This window comes from Puccinia triticina, chromosome 7A, assembly GCF_026914185.1.
Source record: "Puccinia triticina chromosome 7A, complete sequence".
In the NCBI taxonomy this organism is placed as follows: domain Eukaryota; kingdom Fungi; phylum Basidiomycota; class Pucciniomycetes; order Pucciniales; family Pucciniaceae; genus Puccinia; species Puccinia triticina.
In genome coordinates this window covers 4,987,023-5,012,792 of record NC_070564.1, presented here as the reverse complement: position 1 = coordinate 5,012,792, position 25,770 = coordinate 4,987,023, and the positions used below count along the sequence as shown (strand labels likewise).

General features: G+C 44.8%; 2 protein-coding genes across 2 annotated transcripts; both read left to right on the top strand.

The window, feature by feature from the left end:
- Positions 1 to 14,807: 14,807 nt before the first annotated feature.
- Positions 14,808 to 16,255, top strand: PtA15_7A542 (uncharacterized protein; the record flags this gene model as incomplete). The annotated part of the gene is made up of 2 exons (XM_053171159.1): positions 14,808 to 15,765; positions 15,837 to 16,255. The coding sequence occupies 2 exons, from the start codon at positions 14,808 to 14,810 to the stop codon at positions 16,253 to 16,255; spliced, it is 1,377 nt and encodes a 458-aa protein (XP_053022368.1).
- A 7,247-nt stretch (positions 16,256 to 23,502) lies between these two features.
- Positions 23,503 to 25,234, top strand: PtA15_7A541 (uncharacterized protein; the record flags this gene model as incomplete). The annotated part of the gene is made up of 8 exons (XM_053171158.1): positions 23,503 to 23,710; positions 23,792 to 23,805; positions 23,977 to 24,150; positions 24,306 to 24,404; positions 24,534 to 24,604; positions 24,692 to 24,821; positions 24,918 to 25,020; positions 25,113 to 25,234. 8 exons carry the CDS (start codon positions 23,503 to 23,505, stop codon positions 25,232 to 25,234), a joined length of 921 nt encoding a protein of 306 aa, XP_053022367.1.
- Between the last annotated feature and the right edge of the window lie 536 nt (positions 25,235 to 25,770).

The following is a 25,770-nucleotide window of genomic DNA, read 5'->3' as shown; positions in this document are numbered from 1 at the left end:
CATCTTCTGCCCCCCCTTTCCTCTTTGTTCTCCCCTTCTTCCATCGTTATTTATTTATCTGCGACTTCATTTTTGGGTCTCTCTCTCTCCGTTGTCCCATTTTTTCGTACTTATTGGTCCTGAAATCGTCTCGCCGTATTGGGCATGTTTTGCTTTGTCAAGAAGATCCTATCATCAACTATCATCACCCACCCTCCATGAACACATACATACATATAACCTATCAATCTCTCTCTATCCCTCCAAAAGCCTGTCGTGCCTGTTTATCTACCGCCTTATATTCCGTCGCCTCGTGCATCATTTACCAACCATGAAAAAACTATCATCTTCTTAGTTCACGTCTTATTTATTCACATTATTTATACACAACAATAGACATGTATATAGCGCTGTCGAGGCCCATCTGTCGGGGTCCTTGTTCATCATCATCATCATCTTAATCATCATCATCATTTCTCTAGCTTGTTTTCTTCTGTTCCCTCATCGTTTCTTTCGTTCTCTGTTATAAAATCGTCTCCGTCGTCATAGTCCAAACTCATCCTCGTCCGCACTCGATCCCTCAGCATATATTACATGGACTCTTCTTTTTTGGTTGGCGCCGGTCGGGGGTGGAGGGACACCAGAGATGGACAGCGCGGCGTCTGCGCCATCCCTCTTCCTCCCCATTGTGGCTGCTGCTTCTTGGCTCCTTTCTGTCCTTCAAATCACCATCATCATCAGCTCCCACTCATCCCCCCCTTGCGTCTGTTGTGTGCATAAAGTCTCTTCCTAAACATATGCGTGTCTTTCTTCTTCTTGGTGGCCGAGTCGTTGTCGATCGTGTTGTGTTCCGCTCTGCCGCAGTGCTCATTCGGTGTCTATACTTGTCGTCATCTCTGCCCTCGTTGTTGTCTTCCGTCTACGTCCCATTCCACGTGATTTAATCCGCTCCAAGCTCTCTCTTTTCTCGCTGTCGCCGGCTCGTCGGCGGCGGCTTCGTGACCTTCCGTGTTAAGCGGAGTGCTCAGGTGCGACCGCCACTTCTACATAACCATGCTAACCACTCTAATATCAGAAGTGCACACCTGTATTGGTTCCATGTGCGTCTGTGGAGGTCTAGTAGGTGTGAGCTGATGTACTGTGAACGCCCTGCCTTGGGGGTTTCTCAAGAAGGATCCCAGGATGCCAAAAAGACCCATATTTAGTCCTGCCGTTATGGTGCTCCTACGGTGTCAGACCATAGGCAGCATGGTGAGGGGAAAGTGCTCTACAGCTGCCCTTGTGGCAGTCCGTAAAGTATTGAGCGGAAAAAAAAAGATCAAAACTAATGATAGCATGGTGGGGGTGGATTTGTGTAAGACAACGGAGTGGATACCCTCGGCGGAGGTGTAGGAATGAGAATCAGAGGAATAAGGTCCAACAAATGGTGTCAGAGAGGCGGAGAACGGATGCGCAAGGTTCAAAACTATTAGAATGGCAGGATTGGAGGTCAGAAATGCGGAAAGGACTCAAGGAATATGCTCACAGACTTGGTGGAACCAAGAAATAATTGGGATCAGGATCACCACGGCTCAAAACAGTGATGGTATCCTCCTTGGATCAGGATGGGAATTGGATGGGGGACCTCATCCAAGCTCAGGCCAAGCTTGAACTATTGTCTAATCAACTACACTCCACCCAAAGTGCACAGCAAGAAAAGTGAAACCAAAGAGGAAAAAAAAGAATGAACATGATAGGGTCAGCCTAAATGCACCCCAAAAATTTACTTCATGTACACCAACCTTTTGGTGTACCCACATGTGCACCCCAATATTACTGGGGTGCACTTCTGGATTACCTCAATTTATTGGTGTGCAGACCTGCTTACCCCAAAAACATTTGGGTGCAGGTGTTAAAACCCCCAGACTGCTTCAATTTTTGGGGTGAGATTTAATGTACACCAAATGAAATGGTGTACATAAGTAGCGCACCCCATTGAGGGGAGTTACTCCCCCACCCACCCGCCCGGCTTGTTAGACCTGCACACATTGGTCATCAAGGGGAGTAGCACCCCTTGATGACCATTACAGACCGGTCATCAAGGGTGCTACTCCCATCAATGACCAACAGAGACCGGTCATCAAGGGTTCTACTCCCCTGATGACCGGCAAAATTGATCATTGAGGGGAGTAGCACCCCTCAATGACCAACACAGACCGGTCATCAAGGGTGCTACTCCCCTCAATGACCAGCACAATTGTTCATTGAGGGGAGTAGCACCTCCCCTCAATGACCAACACAGACTGGTCATCGAGGGGGGTGCTACTCCTCTTGATGACCGGCACAATTGTTCATCGAGGGGAGTAGCACCTCCCCACAATGGCCGGCACAGATTGGACATCAAGGGGAGGAATTGATGATAGATCTGTGCCGGCCATCGTGGGGAGGGCAAGTAGCACCCCCCTCAATGACTGGTCTGTAACAGTCATCCAGGGGAGGTGCTACTCCCCTCAATGAACAATTGTGCCGGTCATCAAGGGGAGCAGCACCCTCAATAACCGGTCTGTGATGGTCATCAAGGGGTGCCTGTGAGCCGCGGCTCCTGCAAACTCACAGGAAGTATCACAAGAGATATCACAAACCACCACCAAGCGCTGCATTTAGTCATTCCAGTCCCGCCCCTCCTAGCTCGGCAGGGAAGTACTGAGACTTCCCCTGAGCTAGGTGAGCATCCTCTCTTTTCCCTTTTCTCAATGATTGTATGTAGAGGGAAGTACTGAGACTTCCCCCGAGCTAGCTCCCTTGCCCCATCTGCAATACAAACTGAGGTTCTAGAACTGCTTGTGCCCTTGCCCTTGTCCTCGCCCCTTGCTCCTCGTCCTTGTCCTTGTCCTAGTGAAGCTCTCCGTGTCGAGAGCTTACAGTGCCACTCCCCTCGATGAATTATGTGTAGTCGGGTGGGTGGGTGCAGCACCCCAGATACATCTGGGGTGTTGAGTGGCTCACCCCTTTCACAGGGTGACAATTGGAGTACTGGGGGCTTGCACCCCAGTATGATGGGGTGTTGTGGCGGTGTACACCATAGATTTCACCGGCTTTGGGGTACCCTGTGGCTCACCCCAAATTACATGGGGTATGAGATGCTGTACCCCATCTTCGCAGGGGTGCGCAAAAGTACACCCCAAGTGGTTTGGGGTACATTTCAGTAGTACCCCTTTTTGGTGTACATGAATTAAATGTTTGGGGTGCATTTAGGCTGACCCAAATGATAACCAAACCCAACAAAACAAAAACAAAAAAAACAACCGCAGGCATTATGTGTTAGGATCAACAAAGAAAAGAAGCAACTCCACAAAGAGGATGAAAACAAGGGAGAGCAGAGGAACAGAAACTGAAGGGGGGGGAGAATGTTGAAACTTGATGATCTGGAGTCTTGAGGGCTGAATAAATCAAATTGTGAGACTAATATTAGAGAGAAGAATCATAAAGCTAGATACCCAAATATTTTGTCTTGCACCCATTCTTAAAATACTGAGTGAAAAGGTTTTTGGGGGCTGGTCCTTGCACCAATCATATTTTTATATTTCAATACCCAAAATTGTTTTGTATGTCTTCTTCACGTATTCTCTCTTATCTTCAATTTGATCAAAGAAACTGACAATGTTTTTTTGATTCCCAAGCCAATTGGATAAAAAATCACCTCGTTCATCAATTCTTGCATATATCTCTTTGAATTGTTGAAATGCTTCCAGGAATCTCTTTGGAATGTCTTGATAAATGGTTTTGTATGTATTGGAATCTTTAATAAGGAGTTTTATATCTTCAGACTTCATAAAATTAAGACGAGAGACCATTATATAGGTTTCGGAAACCTCCCTTTGTAATAATATCAGCTGAACTTGTTCTTGAAATCTTTCAACCTGTACATCACTTGGGAATATTTCTGATGCCACAATCTTCACAAGTCCTGGACAGAATTGTTTTTCAATGAAATCCAAAAATTCACAAATAGCAACACAAAGGTCTCTTTGGCCATGACTCAACATAGGGAGATGCATTTTATTCAGAATTTTAAATGTTAAAGTAATCAATTTTCTGATTTCCTGTGTGAATTCTTTATATTCAGTCAGAATTAGATGGTTTCTGATCTTCTTTGCATGACTGGATGATTCTGGTAAGGATTTGGTGGCTTGCAATTTATTGATATATTTCTGTATCTTGAATGAATTCAACCATTCATTATGAAATTCTAGTGGTGAGCAGTGCATGTCAAATTGATCACCAAAGTAACGGGATCTTTCTACCAGGAAAGTCAGGTCAATCATTCTTTTCTCTGTTGTACCTATGCCTAATTTTGGGATTTCAAGAATTTCAAAAGTATCAGCCAATGAAAACTCAAATATCCACACAAAAAGTCAAGTAAAAAGAGATATAAAAATATGATGGACTTACTCTTTGAAAATGGTTCTAATGACGTAAACATCCAGTGTTCAGTGAAGTATCTTGCCCCATTAAATATATCCCCAAGTCTGTTTTGTTGGAAAATCACCCTTGCGTAAACAATGAAATGTTTGATCATCTTGTCATCTTGGAGTATTTCCCTGACAACCTTCTCATCAATAAATTGATTATTGAACAAGAAACTAATTGTTTTGAATGCATATCTTTGAGCGTATGTTGTTTCCCTTCAATCTGAGAGACTTAATCTAGAAGCATCAGATGGAGAATGGTATCTAACAGGTTTGAAGGTACCATTGTATCCATAAGGTTTGGAGGGACCATTGTATCCATAAGGTTTGGAGGGACCATTGTATCCATAAGGTTTGGAGGGACCATTGCGTTGAAAAGATCTGGAAAGACTATTGTATCCAAATTCTCTAGAGGAAGCATTGAATGGATTGAGGAATGTCTTCATTGATCTTGCAAGTGATTCTCCGTAGGTTTGCCAAGATTTCTGTGACAGTATTTCAAATATATCATAGCTTGAATCCAGGGCTGGGAATTGTTTCCCTCTTCCCAATCCCCAGTCATACAGTAAAATTGCTATTTGCTTTCTTGAAAGTGTTGTCTCAACTTGAGCCAGCTTCATAAGTCTCAAATCTTTCAAAAGTTCAATCTTTTGTTGAGCTTCTTTGTATATTTTGATTGATTCAGCTACTTCTTCCACATTTTCAGCTGTGTCAATGTTTTCCTCAATATATTTGAACTCTCCTTGGAGATTTTTGTGAAGGCATCCAAGCCCAAAGACACTTCTTTGGAGTGCATAAACTTCCTCTGAAGAATTGACATAGATGATGATATTCTCAGCAGGTGATGTCCCCCTACCTGAGAAAACCAAGACTCACCATAGCTGATTTTCAATTGTTTCATTATTTCCAAACCTGAAAAAGATATTATTTTCAATTTTTTAGTCTGTAGCTGGATATCTTCAAGACCAAGACAGCTCACGCCTTTCAGCACTCAATTGATGTGTTCCTGGCAGTTTTCTGATTACTTCATCCCACCATAAATCCTCATAAGATGACAGTTTAATATGTTTATTGGACGATGAAATTTCAATAGAATCCCTGGGATGTTTTTTTGAAACCTGTGATTAATTATCCGCAAGCAATTTCTCATTATTAGAAGTAGACGCAAGCTCCAATTGTTTTTCTTCTTTTTTTTGTGGGTATTTGGGTAATAGAAGTTAACAAAACCATGAGCATGCAGGAAAAACATTATGCTGAATCATTGGAACATGAGAAAGTACCATTGGATGGTTGTAGGTTGGTGGTAGACAAAACAGTCTCCCCGGCCTTTTCAATTATTTGTTGCTCAATGTTTCCATGGGCAGAAATAGCTGAGAGAACCCAAAAAGCCACAAGCAGAATTTGTAGAAGCATACCGAAAAATATGTGGATTTTGGCAAGAGCTTGGGACTGACCAGGTTTTATTGGTTTCATTCCTGGATGAATACATAGATCAGGAACAGTAAATTCAGAATCTGGTAGAATTCACCACATTGGAAATAATATTTTGTAGTCTGTATTGTGTGCCACAAACTGTTGAATCTTTACAGGCAGTCAAAACACGTTTGGGCGGCTGGTTTTGCTTGAAATGGGTGCCGGGCCGGCAAGGGGCGAGGGAGGCAGGAGTGGCGAAGGGCCAGATTGAGGTTTCTTCAGGAATCCAATTTTGGGGCCCTCAATGTGAAGGCTTACCTACTTGTCTTATCTCAAGTGGCAAGATAGCCTAGCATAAGCAAGAGGGGAAGTTAATTCTTGTAGAAACTCTAATGAGAATTAACTTGTAGAGTATAATGGATTGTCTAATGGATAGGATTTTGAACATGATTTATCAAAGAACAAAGATATTGAGATGAGGAAAGGAAAGAGAAACAACAAATAATAATGAACAACTATTATAGTCAATCCTTGAACTCGATTTGCAACACAACTAAGTAAAATACAAGTAAAATCAAAAGACAAAACATAAAGCTTAATGAAAGCTTCATAATAGTCAGTTTAGCAATGTTACTACATGACATCATTATCAGATGACATCATTACGGCATAAAAACATACCATTATGCTATATTTTCAAAAGAATTATAACATCATGGGCGAGTCATCACACTCAAGGCCCCAAAGTGGAAAACAAAGAAACTAGTTTTTTTCTTCTGATGGCATTCCTGACGTACAGGAGCCACACAGGCTTTGAGGCTGAAATCAGCAGTCCAAAAGCTGGCCGCAAGATTTTTTGCAGTTTGTGGCACACAATACATACTCAAAAAATCTTATTTCAAATCTGGTGAATTGTACCAGATTCTGAATTTACTGTTGCTGATCTACGTATTAATCCAGGAATGAAGCCAATTAAACCTGGTCAGTCCCAAGCTCTTGCCAAAATCCACATATTTTTTAGTATGCTTCTACAAATTCTGCTTGTGGCTTTTTGGGCTCTCTCAGCTAGTCCTGTTCATGGCAACATTGAGCAACAAATAATTGAAAAGGGGGACACTATTTTTTTTCTGCCACCAACATACAATCATCCAATGGTACTTTCTCATGTTCCAATGATTCAACATAATGTTTTCCCTGCATGCTAAGGGTTTTGTTAACTCCTATTCACCAAATACCCACAAAATAAAAGAAGAAGAAAAACAATTGGATCTTGTGTCTACTTCCAAAAATGGCAAATTGCTTGCGGATAATAAGTCACAGGTTTCAAACAAACATGCCAGGGATTCTATTGGAAGTTCATTGTCCAACAAACATATTAAACTGTCATCTTATGAGGATTTATGGTGGGATGAAGTAATCAGAAAAATGCCAGGAACACATCAATTTACTGCTGAAAGGCGTGACAGATACCTTAATTTCCCATTTATGTGACAGGATATGATACATCCCAGTGAGGCAACAACAACACAGGAGAAAGTAGAAACAGACCACCTTTTTCTGGTTCAGTATACCCACTCATTCCCACGCCCTGTTCACACCTGTAAAAGTAAAGGTCCCTGGACTCATAAACATGAAGCTGATGACATCTTGGCATGTGGAAGCTGAAAGTGTGGCTTCTGACATTCCAGCTTATGATGGCAGGGCAAGGGGACCAAGGAAAATGATGCAGTAGATTGAGTTTGGTCTAGGGATGGACCCCGAAGACGGGGTGGACGGGTATACCCGGATATCCGACCCAACGGGTCGGGGGCCGGCAGTGCTCTCTTCAAAAAATACCCGTCGGGTATTCTTGGGTATAAAAGTCGGGACACTCTGCTGATCTCACGGGGACCGACGGGTATTTGGTCTCTGGGGTTGAGCACACCAGCCTTGCGCCTTGCAGCGGCGCAAGGCCGGTGTGCTCAACTTTTTGCACCATCTGGCCGCCCAAGGCGCGGCATGAATAGGCATTCGGGTGCTCACACCTGATGCCAAAGCCCTGGGGAAGTTTATGGTATTCAAAATTGCATGTGTCACTATTTACATAAAATCATAAAACCAATTTTGGCTGGGAGATGTCAGCGTGCATAAAACTTTAAGTGACATATCCCAGCCAAAAGTGCAGTTTATGATTTTATGTAAAAAAATCTTATGCAATTTTGAATACCATACTTGTCTCAGGCATAAATGTCCCAAAGTCCGATACACCACGGCTCAATTCTCAACTTTGAGTTGCATTGGCGCACCCGCGGGGTCAAGGGAGTGTCAGGTTTGACCTGCCTGCCTGACGGTGCATTGCGCTGGCATGACAGCGGGGTAAAGTTACTGCAATGGCTTTACCCAGCCAACCCCTTTCGGCCCTGCTGAGCAGGCCAACGGTACGGCTGGGTTGGGCCAACTTGTTGGCCCTGTTGGCTTGACTGTACTTCAAACAAGGGTCCAACACGGCAGACAGCCGACAAAGGCTCGCCAGCAGCAGCAAGCCAACACCTTTGGCTGGTTGGGCCCGCTTTGAGCATAGGTCATGATTGGCTTGCGGTCCGGGTTGGCAAGCAATCATCATGATATTTTTTTATTATCTTTTTTGAGTGAGGGTCCTATATACACTTTTGCTTTAGGAGAAAGTTAATGAGAGTTCCATTTTTCAAAAAAAAAAGAGAACATGTTGAAAAAAGGTTGTCAGCAGGAATACTGAACAGGAAAACATGGGCCTTAGTATAGCACACTGGGTGAATAGACAAAATGTATTTAGTCTAGGCACCACCCGCAAGTGGGTGTGGTTTTCTCCACAGCCACACCCAGTGGTTTTCCTGCAGAACTCGCGCGGCCCCCCAAAAACTTGTGCGGCCCCCGGACCCCCTAGCTGCATATCATTTGGGGTGCTTAGAGGCGGACCAGTCATCAAGGCACACACCTCGATGACCGGAGCCGGCCGGTCATTGAGGTGTACAGGTGCCTTGATTACCGGAGCCGACCGGTCATCTAGGCATACATCTTGATGACCGGCCAGCTGAATGATCATTGAGGTTGTATAAAGGTACCTCAATGACCTTCTGAATGGTCATTGAGGTACACATAAACCTTGATGACCGGCCAGCCAGCTGGTCATTGTATAGCGGGGTGGGCTATAGGCTAAGCGGGACAGGTGATAGCTGCGTGAAATGGCACGTGTAAGGAGTGTGAAAGCTCAAATGGGTACATATGTAATTTTTACTATGTAGATGAGTGAGGAAACAAAGACAACGGGCCAGCAGGGTCTATTTATACCCTGCGGCTATGATGGGGAACACGACTGAAAGAGAGTTCTCCCTCAGGGAGAGCCCTGAGAGGCTTGTGGTGTAACAAGAAGAAAGGAAGTAACCGGCGGGGTATCTAAGGGAACAAGCCGGGATACATGACAGGAAACGGGCCTAAGGCCCAAACATGGAAGCAATCGTAAGGAGAAAGGAAACGTCGGAAGGAGCGCCCTCGTTGTCTTGAGGCGGAGGCGCTGTCGTAAGAATACCCAAGCCTGTTGTCAGGGCGAGGGTGAGGTCGGAGCCCGCCGGAAGGGCGGAGAATCCTGAAACGAGGGGTAGGCCCAAGCCCGTTGGGAGGGCGAGGGTTGGGTGAACATTGGAGCCGGTGTCCGGGTGTCACGGGCACGGCTACAATTGAGGTAGAGCCGACCGATCATCAAGGCATAAACCTCGATGACCGGAGCAGGCCGTTCATCTGTATACCTCGATGACCATCTCAATTGAACGGTCATTGAGGTGTATGCCTTGATGACCGGTCGGCTCCGGTCATCAAGGCACCTGTACACCTCAATGACCGGCCGGCTCCAGTCATCGAGGTGTATGCCTTGGCCCTTGATGACCGGTCCGCCCCTAAGCCAAATGATATGCAGCTAGGGGGTCCGGGGGCCGCACGAGTTTTTGGGGGGCCGCGCGAGTTCCGCAGGAGAACCACTGGGTGTGGCTGCGGAGAAAACCACACCCATTTGCGGGTGGTGAGGGGTGGAAGTAGGACCCTGGTTGCTGGACCAGACAATGTATGATAGCTCTGGGTTCAAGCCCAAGCTTGAGGCAATTTTTGCACCAGCCAAGTGATTGCAAATATTACGCAGGCATTGCGTACTGCAATTTGCGTTGCGCAAGCTCAGTGCAATGCATTTTGTGTTGCGCTGGGCTTGCGTCAAGGATGTGCCAACAACAGACTTGGACGCAAGGCCTGCATCGGAAGAAATTCCGACTGCGGCGCCAAAGGCCTCCCGCGTAGAGACATCAGGTCAGCCACCAAAACAATTTGGTGGCGTCGGGGGGGGGGGGGGGTCGCGCCAACACAGTTCTTTTTGTTGTTGCTGTGTCGACTGCGAACCCTGGTGTAAATAGGCGTAAGAGACCGGGTACCTGCGGGTATACCCTATAGCTCTGGGGTATATCCGCAGGTACCCGCCGCGAAAAATACCCGCATCTACCCGTCTACCCAACCTGTTATCCGCGGGTATTCCCGCGGGAGCAAAACTTCTGGTTTTACTCCTTGGGTATTCCCAACGGGTATTGTGAGCCTGAGCCTCTATAGTGGCTACAGGACACAAGAAAAGTGGGGGTCACTGGTTGTATTTCTTGGGATAAAGAACTACAAACAGAGAGAAAGAGAGAAAGAGAAGGAAAGAGACAGAGAAATATAATGATCTGGAGGGGGTCTATCTACTCCTTGTAGGAGGATCCTCAAAATTCAACTTGAATCACCTGGAAAAGTGATAAGGACAGCTGTGCCAGACCAACAAGGGCTACAGCCTCCGCGTGCACCAAGGAGACGGTGGGGGGACACAGAATAGTAATACTAATCTGCTCTGATTTTTAGACTGAGTCTAGGATTAACAGAGTAACCTTTGATCTTGAGAATGGTTGAAGTGAAAGCAATAAAGAGAAGCAATAAAGAGAAGCAATCAAGAGACACAGAGAATCACTCTGGATAATCAAGGTTCAAATGAAGAGTATACTTACTGTCAATATCCTAGGCGCCTGTGAAGGTAGGAGTACTGGGAGCGTGGTATCCTCTTGTAGGGTGATCCTGGGTTATCTACGGCGTGGTTCTGGGTGGTCTGAAGTCTGTAGATCCTCCTCAGGCAAGGGGGATCCAGACTTCGAAAATTTTCACAGTTTGCTTATGTAATTACATATGTACATGTGGTTTGGCGCGCCTGGTAGCGCTGACACGTCACAACTGCGCCTGCGCGCCACAACTCAAGAACTCAGGGAAGGAGTATAGTTACAAAGAATTGGTAAGTTGTAACTAGGGTTAAAATTGCATGAGGAAACAGAATTACAAGTCAAAATAATTATATCTCTTAAGATGAAAAAGATATGATGTAATTTCATATGTAATGAGTAGAAAAAGGGCAGACATTAGGTCAGCTGTGTTGACTCTAAGGCTGACAGGTATTACCACGGCAGGGCTGGAGGCTCTTGGGTATCACCCGGGGTCCAGCCCTAGTTTTGTCTCTCATGCGTAGTCATCAAAACTGCAGCTGGGGTTTTGGTGCATTCTGGAAGGGTTGAATTAGACCTCACCGCCAAACACCAATCCCAGATAGTTTCTACGTTTATGGGGATGGTAGGGCCGGTCTTGGCAACAATTTGTTGCAAGGACAACTAATATTTCTCTGCAGGACTTCAATCCACACTGATGTTCATGATCTGATTTCTGCATGGACACAGAATTCCCAAGACCCCTGTACATCCACCCTTCATTTGCTTTACACCAGTAAGAATCCATAAGATCAGAATGACAAGTTTAATGATCCAATGCAAATCCATTAGTCACCCGTTAGATGACCAGGGTTACAAGGGTTAACTGCCTCTATCAAAACTGCAGTTCATGTGTGATCCACTGCAATGCCCAAAGGTTGAAAAAACTATGTTCTTTTCAACTGCCATCAGAATCACCTTTGTCACTTGTATTTATTTGGTGTTCCACTCAGTTAAATTTAGTTTAGGTTAGATTCCACAAACCACAGAACAGGCAAGGAGCACCCACATTCAGTGGGCACAAAAAACCTGAATGTGATAGTGAATCTGTGTTGAGAAATTGCCTTGCATTGATGATCAAGTACTGGTGAGGATGACTCACCAGATACAAAAAGAATAGATAGAGGGCTGAATAAATCAAATTGTGAGACTATTATTAGAAATAGAGAAGAATCATAAAGCTAGATACCCAAATAATCTATCTTGAGCCATTTCTTGAGATACTGTGTGGAAAAAAATGTTTGGGGCTGGTCCTTGCACTGATCATATTTTTATATTTCAATACCCAAAATAGATTTGTATATATTCTTCACATATTCTCTTCTATCTTCAATCTGATCAAAAAAACTGACAATGTTTTCTTGATCCCTGAGCCAGTTGGATAAACTATCACCTCTATCATTGATTCGTGCATATATCTCTTTGAATTTTTGAAATACTTCCAGGAATCTCTTGGGAATATCTTGATAAATGGTTTTGTATTTATTTGAATCTTTAATGAGGAGTTTGATTTCTTCAGATTGCATACAATTAAGATGAGATGCCATTATACAGGCTTCAATGACCTCCCTTTGTGATAATATCAGCTGAACTTGTTCTTCAAATTTTTCAACCTGTGCATCACTTGGGAATAGTTCTGATGCCACAATCTTCACAAGTCCTGGACAGAATTCTTTTTCAATGAAATCAAAGAATTCACAAATAGCAACACTGATGTCTCTTTGGCCAGTACGCAACATAGGGAGATGCATTTTATTTAAAATTTTAAATAGTAAAGTAATTAGTCTTTTGATATCCTGTGTGAATTCTTGATATTCAGTCAGAATTGGATACTTTCTGATCTTCTTTTCATGAGCAGATGACTCTGGTAAGTGTTTGGTAGATTGCAATTTATTGATATATTTTGCTATATCAAATGAATTCAACCATTTATGCTTGGATTCTAGTGTGGGACAGTATTTGTTGAATTTTTCACCAAAGTAACAAAGTCTTTCTACTAGTAAAGTCAGGTCAATCATTCTTTTTTCTACAGTACCTATGCCTAATTTTGGAATTTCAAGAATTTCAAAAGTATCAGCCATGAGAAACTCAAATATGCAAACAAAAATACAAGTGAAAAGAGATGTAAAAAAATGATGGACTTGCTCTTTAAGAATGGTTCTAATGATGGAAACCTCCAGTGTTCAGTGAAGTATCTTTCATCATACAAAATATCCCCAAGTCTGTTTTGTTGGAAAATCACCCTTGCGTAAACAATGAAATGTTTGATCATCTTGTCATCTTGGAGTATTTCCCTGACAACCTTCTCATCAATAAATTGATTATTGAACAAGAAACTAATTGTTTTGAATGCATATCTTTGAGCGCATGTTGTATCCCTTAAATCTGAGAGACTTAATCTAGAAGCATCAGATGGAGAATTGTATCTAACACGTTTGAAGGTACCATTGTATCCATAAGGTTTGGAGGGACCATTGTATCCATAAGGTTTGGAGGGACCATTGCGTTGAAAAGATCTGGAAAGACTATTGTATCCAAATTCTCTAGAGGAAGCATTGAATGGATTGAGGAATGTCTTCATTGATCTTGCAAGTGATTCTCCGTAGGTTTGCCAAGACCTTTGTGAGAGTATTTCAAATATAACATAGCTTGAATCCAGGGCTGGGAATTTTTTCCCTCTTCCCAATCCCCAGTCATACAGTAATACTGCTATTTGCTTTCTTGAAAGTGTTGTCTCAACTTGAGCCAGCTTCATAAGTCTCAAATCTTTCAAAAGTTTAATCTTTTGTTGAGCTTCTTTGTATATTTTGATTGTTTCAGCTACTTCTTTCACATTTTCAGCTGTGTCAATGTTTTCCTCAATATATTTGAGCTCTCCTTGGAGATTTTTGTGAAGGCATCCAAGCCCAAAGACACTTCTTTGAAGTGCACACACTTCCTCTGAAGAATTGACACAGATGATGATATTCTCAGTATGTGATGTCCCTCTACCTGAGAAAAGCAAGACTTACGATAGCTGATTTTCAATTGTTTCAATATTTCCAAACCTGAAAAAGATATTATTTTTGATTTTGTTAGTGATCTGTAGCTGGATATCTTCAAGACCAAGACAGCTCACGCCTTTCAGCAGTCAATTGATGTGTTCCTGGCAGTTTTCTGATTACTTCATCCCACCATAAATCCTCATAAGATGACAGTTTAATATGTTTATTGGACGATGAACTTTCACTAGAATCCCTGGGATGTTTTTTTGAAATCTGTGATTTATTATCTGCAAGTAATTTGCCACTGTTGGAAGTAGACACAAGCTCCAATTTTTTTTCTTCTTTTTTTTTTGTGGGTATTTGGGTAATAGAAGTTAACAAAACCATTAGCATGCAGGAGAAACAGTATGTTGAATCATTGGAACATGAGAAAGTACCATTGGATGATTGTAGGTTGGTGGTAGACAAAACAGTTTCCCCGGCCTTTTCAATTATTTGTTGCTCAATGTTTCCATGAGCAGAAATAGCTGAGAGAACCCCAAAAGCCACAAGCAGAATTTGTAGAAGCATCCTGAGAAATATGTGGATTTTGGCAAGAGCTTGGGACTGACCAGGTTTTATTGGCTTCATTCCTGGATGAATACATAGATCAGCAACAGTAAATTCAGAATCTGGTACAATTCGCCAGATTGGAAATGAGATTTGATACACCAACTCAGAACTGCACCCTGCTCAGACATTGGGTATTTACATATTTTTAAATCCACATCTGGTGCTTTGACCTGAGTCGAGATTTGAAAAAATGAGAAACAAGTTTCGATTTGCCCAGTTTTGTCATTGACAGGAAAAGCGTCCCCAAAAGTGCCGGTGTGCCGTGTGTTGTGCTTGTGCGGGGCGCTGGGCTGGGGCTCTTCTGCCCGCAACCAGCGATGTCCCCCTCGAAGTCGCTGCTGCCCTCGGCCACCAGCCCGCCCAGGAAGACCGCCCACCGGACCCAGCATGCGCTCCACCGGCTCGGCCAGGCGCTGCCGGCCGGCCTCCAGCGGGCCATCCAGCTCGTGCTCTCCCGCTACCGGCTCATCCTCGGCCTGCTCGCCGCCGCCGGCCTGCTTTTCCACTATCTCGTCCAGACCCACATCCAGATCGACTTCTACCGCCGGGCAGCCCTCACCCAGCTCCTCCCGCCCGCGCCGCCCGGCCTGTCCCGCCGATGCTTCGCCCCCCACTTCCTCGCCAACCCCTTCGAGATCCAGCCCGGCGCGTTCCCCTCCTCGCCGGCCTACAACCTCTCGCTCGGCACCCTCGGGCTCCAGCCCAAGGTGCTCGCGCTCTCCCCCGGATTCAACCTGCCCCACCACGACGACTGCTACCGCTTCGCCGCCACCATCCCCCAACGGCCGACCGATGCCATGCTGCGCGCACACACCCTCGATGGCCAGCAGACCACGTACTACCATCTCTACTGGCGCTCCGACCTCTCCCCGATCTCCGACCGGCAGATCATCACCCTCAAGAGTCTCCTGGCCACCCAGGACTTCCGGACGGCCCCCAACGCCATCCTGCCCATCAGCCAGCTCATCCTGTGGACGAACCCCTCGGCCCGCTCCCTCGAGAACGACCCGCTCCTCGCCCCGCTTCTCTACCGCTACCGCGACAGACTGAGCCTCCGGATCATCGACCTGGCCTCCCTCTCCAAACATACCCCGCTCCAGGAACACCATCTGCTCGCCTCGATATTCGATAAAAAGGCCTGGCTCGATGGCGACCTCATCCGGGTCCTCGTCCTCTGGCACTACGGCGGCTTCTGGATCGACATGGATAACCTCGTCCTCAGAGACTTCCGAGTCCTTGGCGAGCACGAATGGGTGGTCCAATGGGACTGCTACGGTAATCCATCTCCCCCTCATCACTGCTGCCCAAAAACAAGATATGCTTATTACATGTTCACACGCTCCCAGACAAACCTTACGAACCTCTGAACGGACACATCATGCATTTCCTCAAACACTCGCCCTACCTCTGCGAGATGATGGAGATGATGTCCAAGCCGCCCTGGCCCCGACGAGCCTCGACAGACTGGGGCCAGCACCTATACCATCGCCTATACCGGAGCCTGATCAGCTCAGGGGTCACGCCCTTCAAGGTCTTGCCGTACTGTTTCACCGACGGCCGAAGCTGCACGCTCAAGGACAGGATCCCCGACCCTTTCGATCCGATCCCCACGCCCTCCAACGTCCAAGAATGGGACCAGGCGCTTGCCACTAAACTCAAATCGCTCTTCGCTATTCATTTGCACAACCAGTGGCATAAACAGTTCCCGAAAAACGGCTGGGTTTATCGGCTCTATATCAACCATTGGAACACCATCATCGATTAACCACCATCTCTCATCCCTTCTTCTCCTTCTCATCAATAGACTCTGGCCTCATTCCCTATCAGTCCTGTGCAAGTATATCATCCTCAAAACTTCAAAAAGCATCTATTTTCACTCCCCCTTTCTAGCATTTTTCAGTGAAGACTTAGATCCAAGTTCATGTCTACCTCTTGGATCTAAGGGCTACACATCCATGTGCACCAGAAGGTATGTGGTGTCCAAAGTTGGCTTGGGCACAGGATCATACCCACAGATATGTTGACTAAAACACCGCATCATAAAGCTTGATTGGGTGGGGTATGTTAAGGGGGAAGGGGAGACTGAGTGTCAGAGAGCCTGGTGAGATTGTGAGGACAGAGTCCAAGCATATTGCTCATCAATCTACAATCATCATTCAATAGCCCTGTTCACATTGGGAATTTTGATAAATCATAAAATCTTCTTTGCAGGAGATCTTGTATGTATTATGTAATCACACTGAAAATGTTTTATTAATTTATCATTTATGCATGCATAAGCCAACTTTGAACACCTTACTTTGTTGTGTACACAGCATAGGCTAATATTAGATTTAGGCCCTGTTTGGAAACACCATTATAGGTCATAAACGGGGCAAATTTATGACACACAACCCAAAGGTTGCCCCCCTCTGCCACCAAATTGTTAAAACCCCCAGGGATCACACATCAGAAATTTGCCCTTTGATTTTGATGCATAATGGTGCATCCAAACCAGGCCTTAGTTGTGGGGGTATAGATTAGAAGTGTACCACTACCAAAATGTCCCAACACCAGATTCTCTAAGGAAGTTTTGTCATCTACATAGATCCATTGGTTCCAAACTGACTTCTTGGGTTTGGAACCCATAGACAGGCTATTCAGCAGTGGGAAGATTACAATATTACAGGAGAAACTTTGGATATCATAAATATTTTATTTTCATCCATATTCCATATCCATTGCACTTGGAGAACATATCATTTTTCATTGTACCATACTGTGTTTTGCAGAATGCTTGGGTTTTTCTCAAATTTCCCGGTTTCACTATGTACTGAACTTTAATTTAAACTTTACACCAAACCCTAGGCCAACCTTGCATTCAAGGTTTTTTAAGCACATGCAGACAAAAGTCTACACCTAGCTTTAAACACAACCTTCAGATTGACTTCCGCCTGGGATATCCTTATGTAACAACCCAGCACTTGGTCACATAAGGGCAGAGGGCAGCAGCCAATGGCCATGGGCAGTGGAAGGTAGAGTAAAGAAGGCATTCTGGTTCTAGATATGAACTTGGTTTGTCTCTAACACAGCTCCAAGACAATCTACTGGAGGACTTTGGCTCCGGGGGTGGATTTGGCCTTGGGCCTCATCTGACATCTGTCAGGTGCACCATGCAGAAAAGATATAAAAAGTATCCCCAGTCAACAAAACCAGAAATTTTGGAAAATGATCCAAGCATTCTGCAAAAAAATGTACTTTAACATAACATATATCCAGGTCTGGGTAGCATAATTTTGCTGCAATTGAGGCACAGGTAATCAAGGAGCTCCAGTACACTGATAATACAAATACTCCTCCTGCTTGGTCATCAGTATTCCCATCACATCCTAAATTTCCCAAGTGATCAACAGATTCTCTTTCTTGAAGAGGACAAAGAGGAGATGTCAAATATATGACATTACGGAAGAATTATACAGATGGATGATTCACTTCTGCAGTAGGAGAAAATTATTCAATGGGCTTGTGAATGAATAGAATATTGTTATGTTCTTTGGGAAGATTTGAAATGCCAAAGAATATTTCAGGCTGATATGCAACCAATTTTAGGGGGGAAACTTAGCATGAGAGGTCAAAATAGGAAAAGTTTCACAAGAAAGCAGGCAGTTACCTATTTAACCCAAATAGATCCTGAGTTCTTTTTTGAAATAGTGAATCAGGCATATTTTTTGGATGCTGTACTATGTATGTATTGAATCTCAGTGGTAAGCGGTTGTAGGGATGGTGTTTGGGTACCCATTTTAGGGTACCTGTTACCGCCTAGTGGGTTCCTATTGGGTACCCTCCAAGTGGTCCCAGGTGCCTGTTTTTTGGGAGAAAAACACCAAATCTGAGACAGCCACCATGCACCCCTGTCATCAACTCCCCGCCCAAACCATTGATCATGGCCGCCAACCACAAGCAAAGAAGACACAACACATCGGCATCATCCCCCTCATCCTCTCAGAATCAATCTTCAGCTCATCTATCCAAACAGAAAAACCAAACCAAAAACAACAACCACAAAAGTGGACAAACAACTTGCAGAGATGACCTCATCACTCTGAGTAGTACATACCCAGCCTCTGTCAGGAATAACCCACTGTGAAAGGTTTTGAGAGCAAGTATCACAGGTACACCACCATGGGTACCACCGGTACCCGCCTAGGCAGTACCAGGTGCCACCTTTTGGTCAAAAAACACCAAGTGCAATCCTTAACCTGTTGTAAGACTCAAAAGTGGTTGTGAAACCATTTTGCTCAATGGTGAAGGGGAGGATTGATTTGCAAAAATCTGTAAAAATCTGTCCTTCTGGCTATCAGCTAACAAGACCCACTAAGGTAAGCTTTACAAGTTTTAATCAAGTGATAGATCTGGTCTGTTCCAGATCAATTTGTTTGACAACAGTTAAACATAATGGTGCTTATGAGATCTGGTGGGAATGGTGAATGGGCACAATATGGCCACCAATTCTACTAGGAGGAAAGAATTGTGGCAGCAGAAACTGAAGGGCCAGAAGTGGACGGCTTCCTGTGAAATCTTACACCCCTGAAGATCTATATCTTCTGGGAGGCCTGTGGATCTCAACGGTAAGTCATCCAGATCTAGGGCCCAAAAATCTAGAATTTTTTGGTCTAAACCAGCATCTTTGGGCATCTCAGATTGCACAGGGATTGGAGGACTTCCTGTCAAATTCCAATCTGGAAATTCATATATGAGCTGACAGATTTCAGATTTCACAGGGAAATCTAGGTCCATAAAGTTCCCCAAAGTGATCCAGAGTTACAGATTTCAGATTTCTGTGTGAAATCTTAAGTTCCAGATTTATTTAAAGTTGAGAGGAAGCCCTTCATTGGAAGACTTCCTGTGTCGATATGGAAAGTCAGATCTGGGCCAACAGATTTCAGATTTTGCAAGGAAATGGAGGCCTTTCTGTCAACTTTGAATAAATCTGGAATTCCAGATTTCACAGGGGAATCTGGAATCTGGAACTCTGGATAACTTTGGGGAGCTTCAGGGACCAAGATTTCACTGCAAAATCTGAAATGTGTCAGCTCAGAATTTCCAGATCAACGGGAAGTCCTCCAGGCTCCAATATAGGTCCCCAAAGGTCCCAAAGTTATCCAGAGTTCTAGATTTCAAATTTCCCTGCAAAATCTGAAATTGCAGATCTATCCAAAGTTGATGGGAAGTGCTCTAGTGGAGGACTTCCCATCAGATCTGAGCCAGCAGATTTCAAATTTTGCATGGAAATCTAGGTCCCTGAAGCTCCCCAAAGTCATCCGTAGTTCCAAATTTCTGATTTTGTGGTGAAATTTGAAATTCCAGTGTAGAGGTAGTATATGTTGGTACACCTCACACCTGTGGATATAGCTCAACGGTAGAGCAACCCAGCATGCATCGGGGAGATGTGGGTTCAATTCCCCCTGTCCGCACTATTCCTTTTACTCGCTCTACATCCAGATTTGTTCAAATTTGCCAGGAAGTCCTCCCGTCATCCAGTAAACCCTCCCAAGTTACAAATCAAACTCCAAATTCTACACTACGGGTTTAATTGGGTTTCTTGGGGATGCATGTTACAAGTTCATTTGGATGCACCTCTTGCAGGCTGTGGCAGGGCAAAAAGCATCCTCAAGATCTGCATAGTCAAACTAAACCTGGGACATCTTTTCAAAGGTTTCCTCCAGTTATCTTCTGGATGCTAAAAGCCATCATCAGCTACATCCTCAGGATGCATATCTGCCCACTGAGACTGTTGGAGCTGTGACAAAAGGCAGGGATGATGTGGAAAAAATGGGCCAACTGGAAAAAGGCTCAGCAGCTGAGAGCAAGGGAAGGGAGCCCTAAAAGGGGGCTAAGGCTGCTGGCTTGTGCAGTGGAAAAACACACATGCACTACAAGAGACTGGATGTTGGTCTCAAGAAACAGGCACAGAGAACTGATGAGGTCTATTTCTTCTGTAAAGCAGAGGTTATAAACTATTACAACTGGGGGACAAGTTGTGGGCAGAAGGTGAACATGCATATTCATCTGGAGGGAGGAGGGAGGAGTGACAGATGTGTGACAGAGAGAGAAATGGAAACCTGGGCAGTCACAGTTTCAACAGAGACCACCAAAAACAAGCCCAGGCCAAGCAAGTGCCAAACTCATTACCTCTATCACCTATCTTGGCTATCAACTGCTCTCCAATACCCCCTTGTCACATTTGCAACACTCCCACACCCAGCAGCAGGCAATCCCACAGGTTAGCGTGAGTGCAGTCAGCAAGCCTGAATGGGACTGTTGATGGAGCAGCTGTTTTGGAAGTGAGATGTATAGTATGCAAGCTTACCAACTTGCCTACTGACATTCATTTGTAGTGTGCTTGTTGAGTCATACAGGATCCAACCAGCTTCACAAATTTCTGGAAGTAATCCTTGGGACACCTTGATGAAGAGTGTCCTGAGGATGGGTTTTCAAAACTGTTATCAGAACAACTTTCCCAAAAGTATCCTAAGGACACTTTTTGGTAAACTGAAGACTGCATCCTTGGGATGCTCTTGCTCCAGATAGCTCCTCCGGCTGCCTTTGGGAGCATCCTGGGCCCTGGATTTCATCAGGGCATGTTCACACTGTCCCGGGGTTACTCTTTGACTAAAGCATCCTCATGAATCTTAAATACTGGTCCCGTGGGTTGACGACTGGGGGCAACCCCAGCTTATCTATGCGGAGGGCCCTTTGGGCGACCTCCTAGGAGGGACTGCGTTAAGTTCGGGAGCACTCCCTCCCGGCGGCTTGAGCTTTGCAGGTTGGAGAGACGGATGCAAGCCCTTGTAGTGGCCTAAGCTGTGCAATCTCGAAGGTTGGGAGGCGATCAGGTCTGGACTCTTCATCCAAGAGTTGGGCCTGCAGGGTCCACCCATTGGGAGGGCCCACACCGGACAGCGTCCTCCGAAAATAGAGGGACTCTGAGTTAAGTCTCGTGAGACTTGGTGATTTCGCGCCCAGGATCATGGAGTTCAAGTTAACTCTCATGAATCCCAGCCCCAAAGCAATTCTGGGTATGGACATAGTCTATCCGATTTTCACCTCATCAGTGTCATCATTCATCTTAGATGAAAGCTGGGGCATTGAGAACAAAACGATGATACTTGTACATAATTCATATTGCTGGGGTTTCCTCAAAAATCTTAAAGAATTGAAGTCTTGAATGTTAACTCCGCCAGGATTTATCGCCTACTGGTCAAACAAAGTGGTGTCTGACCCGTTCTGGACCCCTGTGGCAGCAGTCGGGGAAATATGCCTTCCATCGCATAACTTGACGCGAATGTCATCTGAGAATGACGCGCATATCTCTTTCCCATGTGGTGTGGTTCTCATACGAATCTCTTGCAACATGGACCCTACCGAATGTCGGGTTACCAGCTTAACAAAGCTCCTACCCGCGGGACGCGCAACTTCGCCCGCCAGGGCCGGTTCCAGTGTGAGCCAGGAGGATTTGTGCTAATTTAGTGTTCAACCCGTGGCAGATGCTCTGCGTAGGTCATTGACATTTTGGCAGTTGGAGCTTGTTATCTGAATTCTCCATCAAAGAAATATACAGACCATCACGGGAGTGGTCACATGTTGGCCAGTTTTGACACTCGGCGCAGGAGAAGGGACCCGGAGGTTGACTCGACTCATGGCGAATGGTCCGGACGGAAAATCAATTTCATGAAGTTTGACCGGAGAGCGGCAAAGGATAAGTTAAGCATGCTCGACTATACCACAACTGGAAACCCACCGTCACGGTGCAAACCATCCCTTTCTTCTCAGTCGACTGCAACTATGCAGCCTGTGACCAGGTGTCTCAGCCTGGTCGCCATAAAGTCTTAGCCTTCCACACTCATTCGGTAGCACACTTGAAGAACTTGTTTGAACGGAAAATCATCCCTGAACCTATCGCCGGTGTTGAGTCTCCGCTCGCATCCTCATCAGCCCTGTAAGCGTCTATCAATGAGAGATCTTTGTATTATCTAACTAAATGTGTTTCATAGCTCCCCTCGGCAAGTGTTCATGGCCGCCGAGGAAAGTCGTACAAAGCGACAACTTTGCTTGCTGCAGTATGTGGCAGCTCTTTCAAGATTCAAGTCTATATATTCAGGTTGGCCCCCCATGGAATACAAGAAGCTGGTGTCAGATGGCATACACGAAACTGATCACATACAGTATTTTGTGTATCAACCATAAACCATTTCATAAATTCCCAGCGTCCACCTCCCCAATTGGCTTGAACCCAACGGATTTAAAGAACGGTGCGGGTACCTGGATGCTTACTGCCCCTGAAGTCTTTCGATCTTAAATCCACCATTTCTTCTCCACCTTGAAATCCTGGATCGCACCGAAAGCGGTAAACCTCCTTAGCACCGGCCAATCGCTGGTCGAGAACACTGGTGGGTTAAAAATAGCGTTTCGTCGATCTGCTTCTCACCCTTATCGCAGCGTAAAGCGTTGAACCCAACGTCAATTAGCTCTATGAATCATAACCCCATACTTTTGAATTGTTGAGTGACATGAAGTGATTGTTGTTTTAAAAGCAAACACCCTCAACATAAAGATGAGTAAAATATGCTCTCGGAAACTATTTCTGAGTGTTCACAAAGTTACAAAGTTTTCTCGTCAAGTGCTGAAGATCTTCCCAAACTAAAGAGCGTATACTTACAAATCACTTCTTTCCGAATCGCAGCTCGCATAGAGAATATTACATAGCCAGGCTTTCATCGACGCATCTCGCTGCATTTCGCACCGGTAAGTAGCTCATCTGCTTATCTATCTGCACTTCCTGGAGAGTGAACAGGAGTACACTGTGAATCTGTGCGATAGTGCAACCCCGCTTCCTTCAGATCAGAATTTGGGAAGATATCGTCAATTTGATCTAATTTAAATATCAATCAACAATCCAATTCAACCATTTTGAATCGCGATCTCTCCCAAATCCAAAAATAAATCCTTTTGGACCGATTTGAAAGATTCAAAATGACTACGACTCCCAGAAGAATTGAGCCTGCAAACTTGATGGTCGGTGCAGCCGTTTCGATGTTCGAAGTCACTACACTCGGACAACCATTAGAAGTCCTCAAGACGCATATGGCTGCCCATCGCGACTCCGGCTTGAGGGGTGCCATTAGGGATGTGTGGTACCGAGGTGCCAGCGGCGGTGGTGGAATTCGGGGATTTTACCAAGGTAAATAGGAATTCTTTATCATGACAATTTAATACCTATACTGATTTTTGCGAACACTTTCTTCCAAAATAAATCCGTCAGGTCTAATCCCCTGGGTGAGTTTTTTAGTCTTCAGGATAGCTCATAGTCAGGAGCTTGTAATACAGACCTCAGATTGCGCCCAGATGATATTGTAGAGGGTGCATTCACAGATAACATGGCTGACATAATTGACTGGTCCAATCCATTCTCACGAACTGCATTAATGTCCGTTACGGGCCATATAGGCATGGATAGAGTCCAGTTCAGCAGGGGCAATTCTCCTATTTACTGCAGCAGAGTTGGAATCTTTTTCGATCACTAATCTGAAAGTTTCACCCAGTGCGGCGGGATTTATTGGGGGCTGCGGTGGCGGAGTTGCCCAGGCTTATCTGAGTATGGGTGTTTGCACTACAATGAAAGTAAGTCTTTCACATCTATTGAATGTCTCCGATTCCTTGCGAATACACACGCGATGAGAAGCGGCCGTCAAATTTCTCTTTTGGCTGATGTTTTTTTGTTTCGTGTTGTACTTACCTTGCCTCGGCATTGTTTCCAATAACCTGGTCATATTCAGACAGCAGAGATTACAAGATCCAAGCAATCTGTTCAGTCATTAACCGCCGCGACTAACACGAAGGGCACTATGGGCCTCTTTATTGACATAATCAAGAAGGTTCGGATGAATTTCTTGATCACTGGGAGCATAAATTCAGCCTAGACAATTAGCACAGGAAACACTAGGGGAGTTCAAAACGTTGATTTTCCATGCGTATAAATGCGTTTATTTGACCCATCAACTTAGGAAGGCATACAAGGAATAAATAAAGGCGTGCATGCGGTGGCTCTCCGCCAATGTACAAACTGGGGATCACGGTACGGAATTTGGACCGGCGACTGCAAGAGACGCAAAAGTAGCTAGCACTTTGACTAATCATGATTTCAATTCGCGTCTTGTGATAGGATGGGATTCACCCGATTAGCGGAAGATACGATCAGAACAGTCCGAGGAAGGCCTAAAGGCTTCGAGTTGACAGCGACGGATAAAGTAATAAGCAGTGTCATTGGAGGTGCTTTGGGATGCTGGAACCACGTAACTTACCTGCTCATTTCTTAGACCTTTACGTCCTCCTTGATATCTAATTTCTCCACCGACTCCATTGTGCATTTGCTTTTTTCACTCCTCTAGCCGATCGAAGTTGTCAGGATTGAAATGCAATCAATGGCCAAGCACTCGAACAATCGCCCCGAAAAGCTGACTATCATGAACACAATGTCGTACATCTACAGAGGTCAGTTTGTCGCTTCCATCAGGTCTCATTCAATGAACAAAAAAACATTCATTGGATGCAGTGGCTCTTCTGACATGAAAATACTTGACCAGAACACGGTTTGAAAGGCTTGTTCAAGGGGGTCCTACCACGCATGGGCCTTAGTGTTTGGCGGACAGTCTGCTTCGTCTCGGTGGCGGATATGGCCAGAGCTTGGTGGCGCGACCGAGTATAACGTATGACATACGAAAATAGGTAAACAGAAACCTCGATGAAGATATTACTCAACTTGACAAAATATCCGGGCAAGATTCTACAATCTTGGCTGCGCAGTGCCCACAATTTCTTGGCTTGATCTATCGGTCTTTACAATATGTAAATTTCCAAAATCTGACACCTTTAATCTCAGCAAAAAAAAAATTGCACTTGCCTGAAAAGATATTGTGACCGGACGATTTCGGAAAAACAAAAAACTCGGTCAGTTCCACATCCCAGTTACATCCAAAAGGTACAGTTCCATTGTGTGGGCACACATACAGTTTCCCTGAAGGATATTGCAACTATCTAGGGCTTCATTGAGAGCTTTTTTTCTAGTGGAAGAACTCCTGATGTACGGTTACCTACAAGTTGGAGCAAGAACACAATGTCAGAGTATACCTACTGCTTTTGTAATTGAATGTATGGTGTGACAATTCATGTTGATTGTTGTCATGCAGAGGGATTGATGTTGTTGTAGCTCATTACGTAACCAAGGATTACGTCTCACTACAG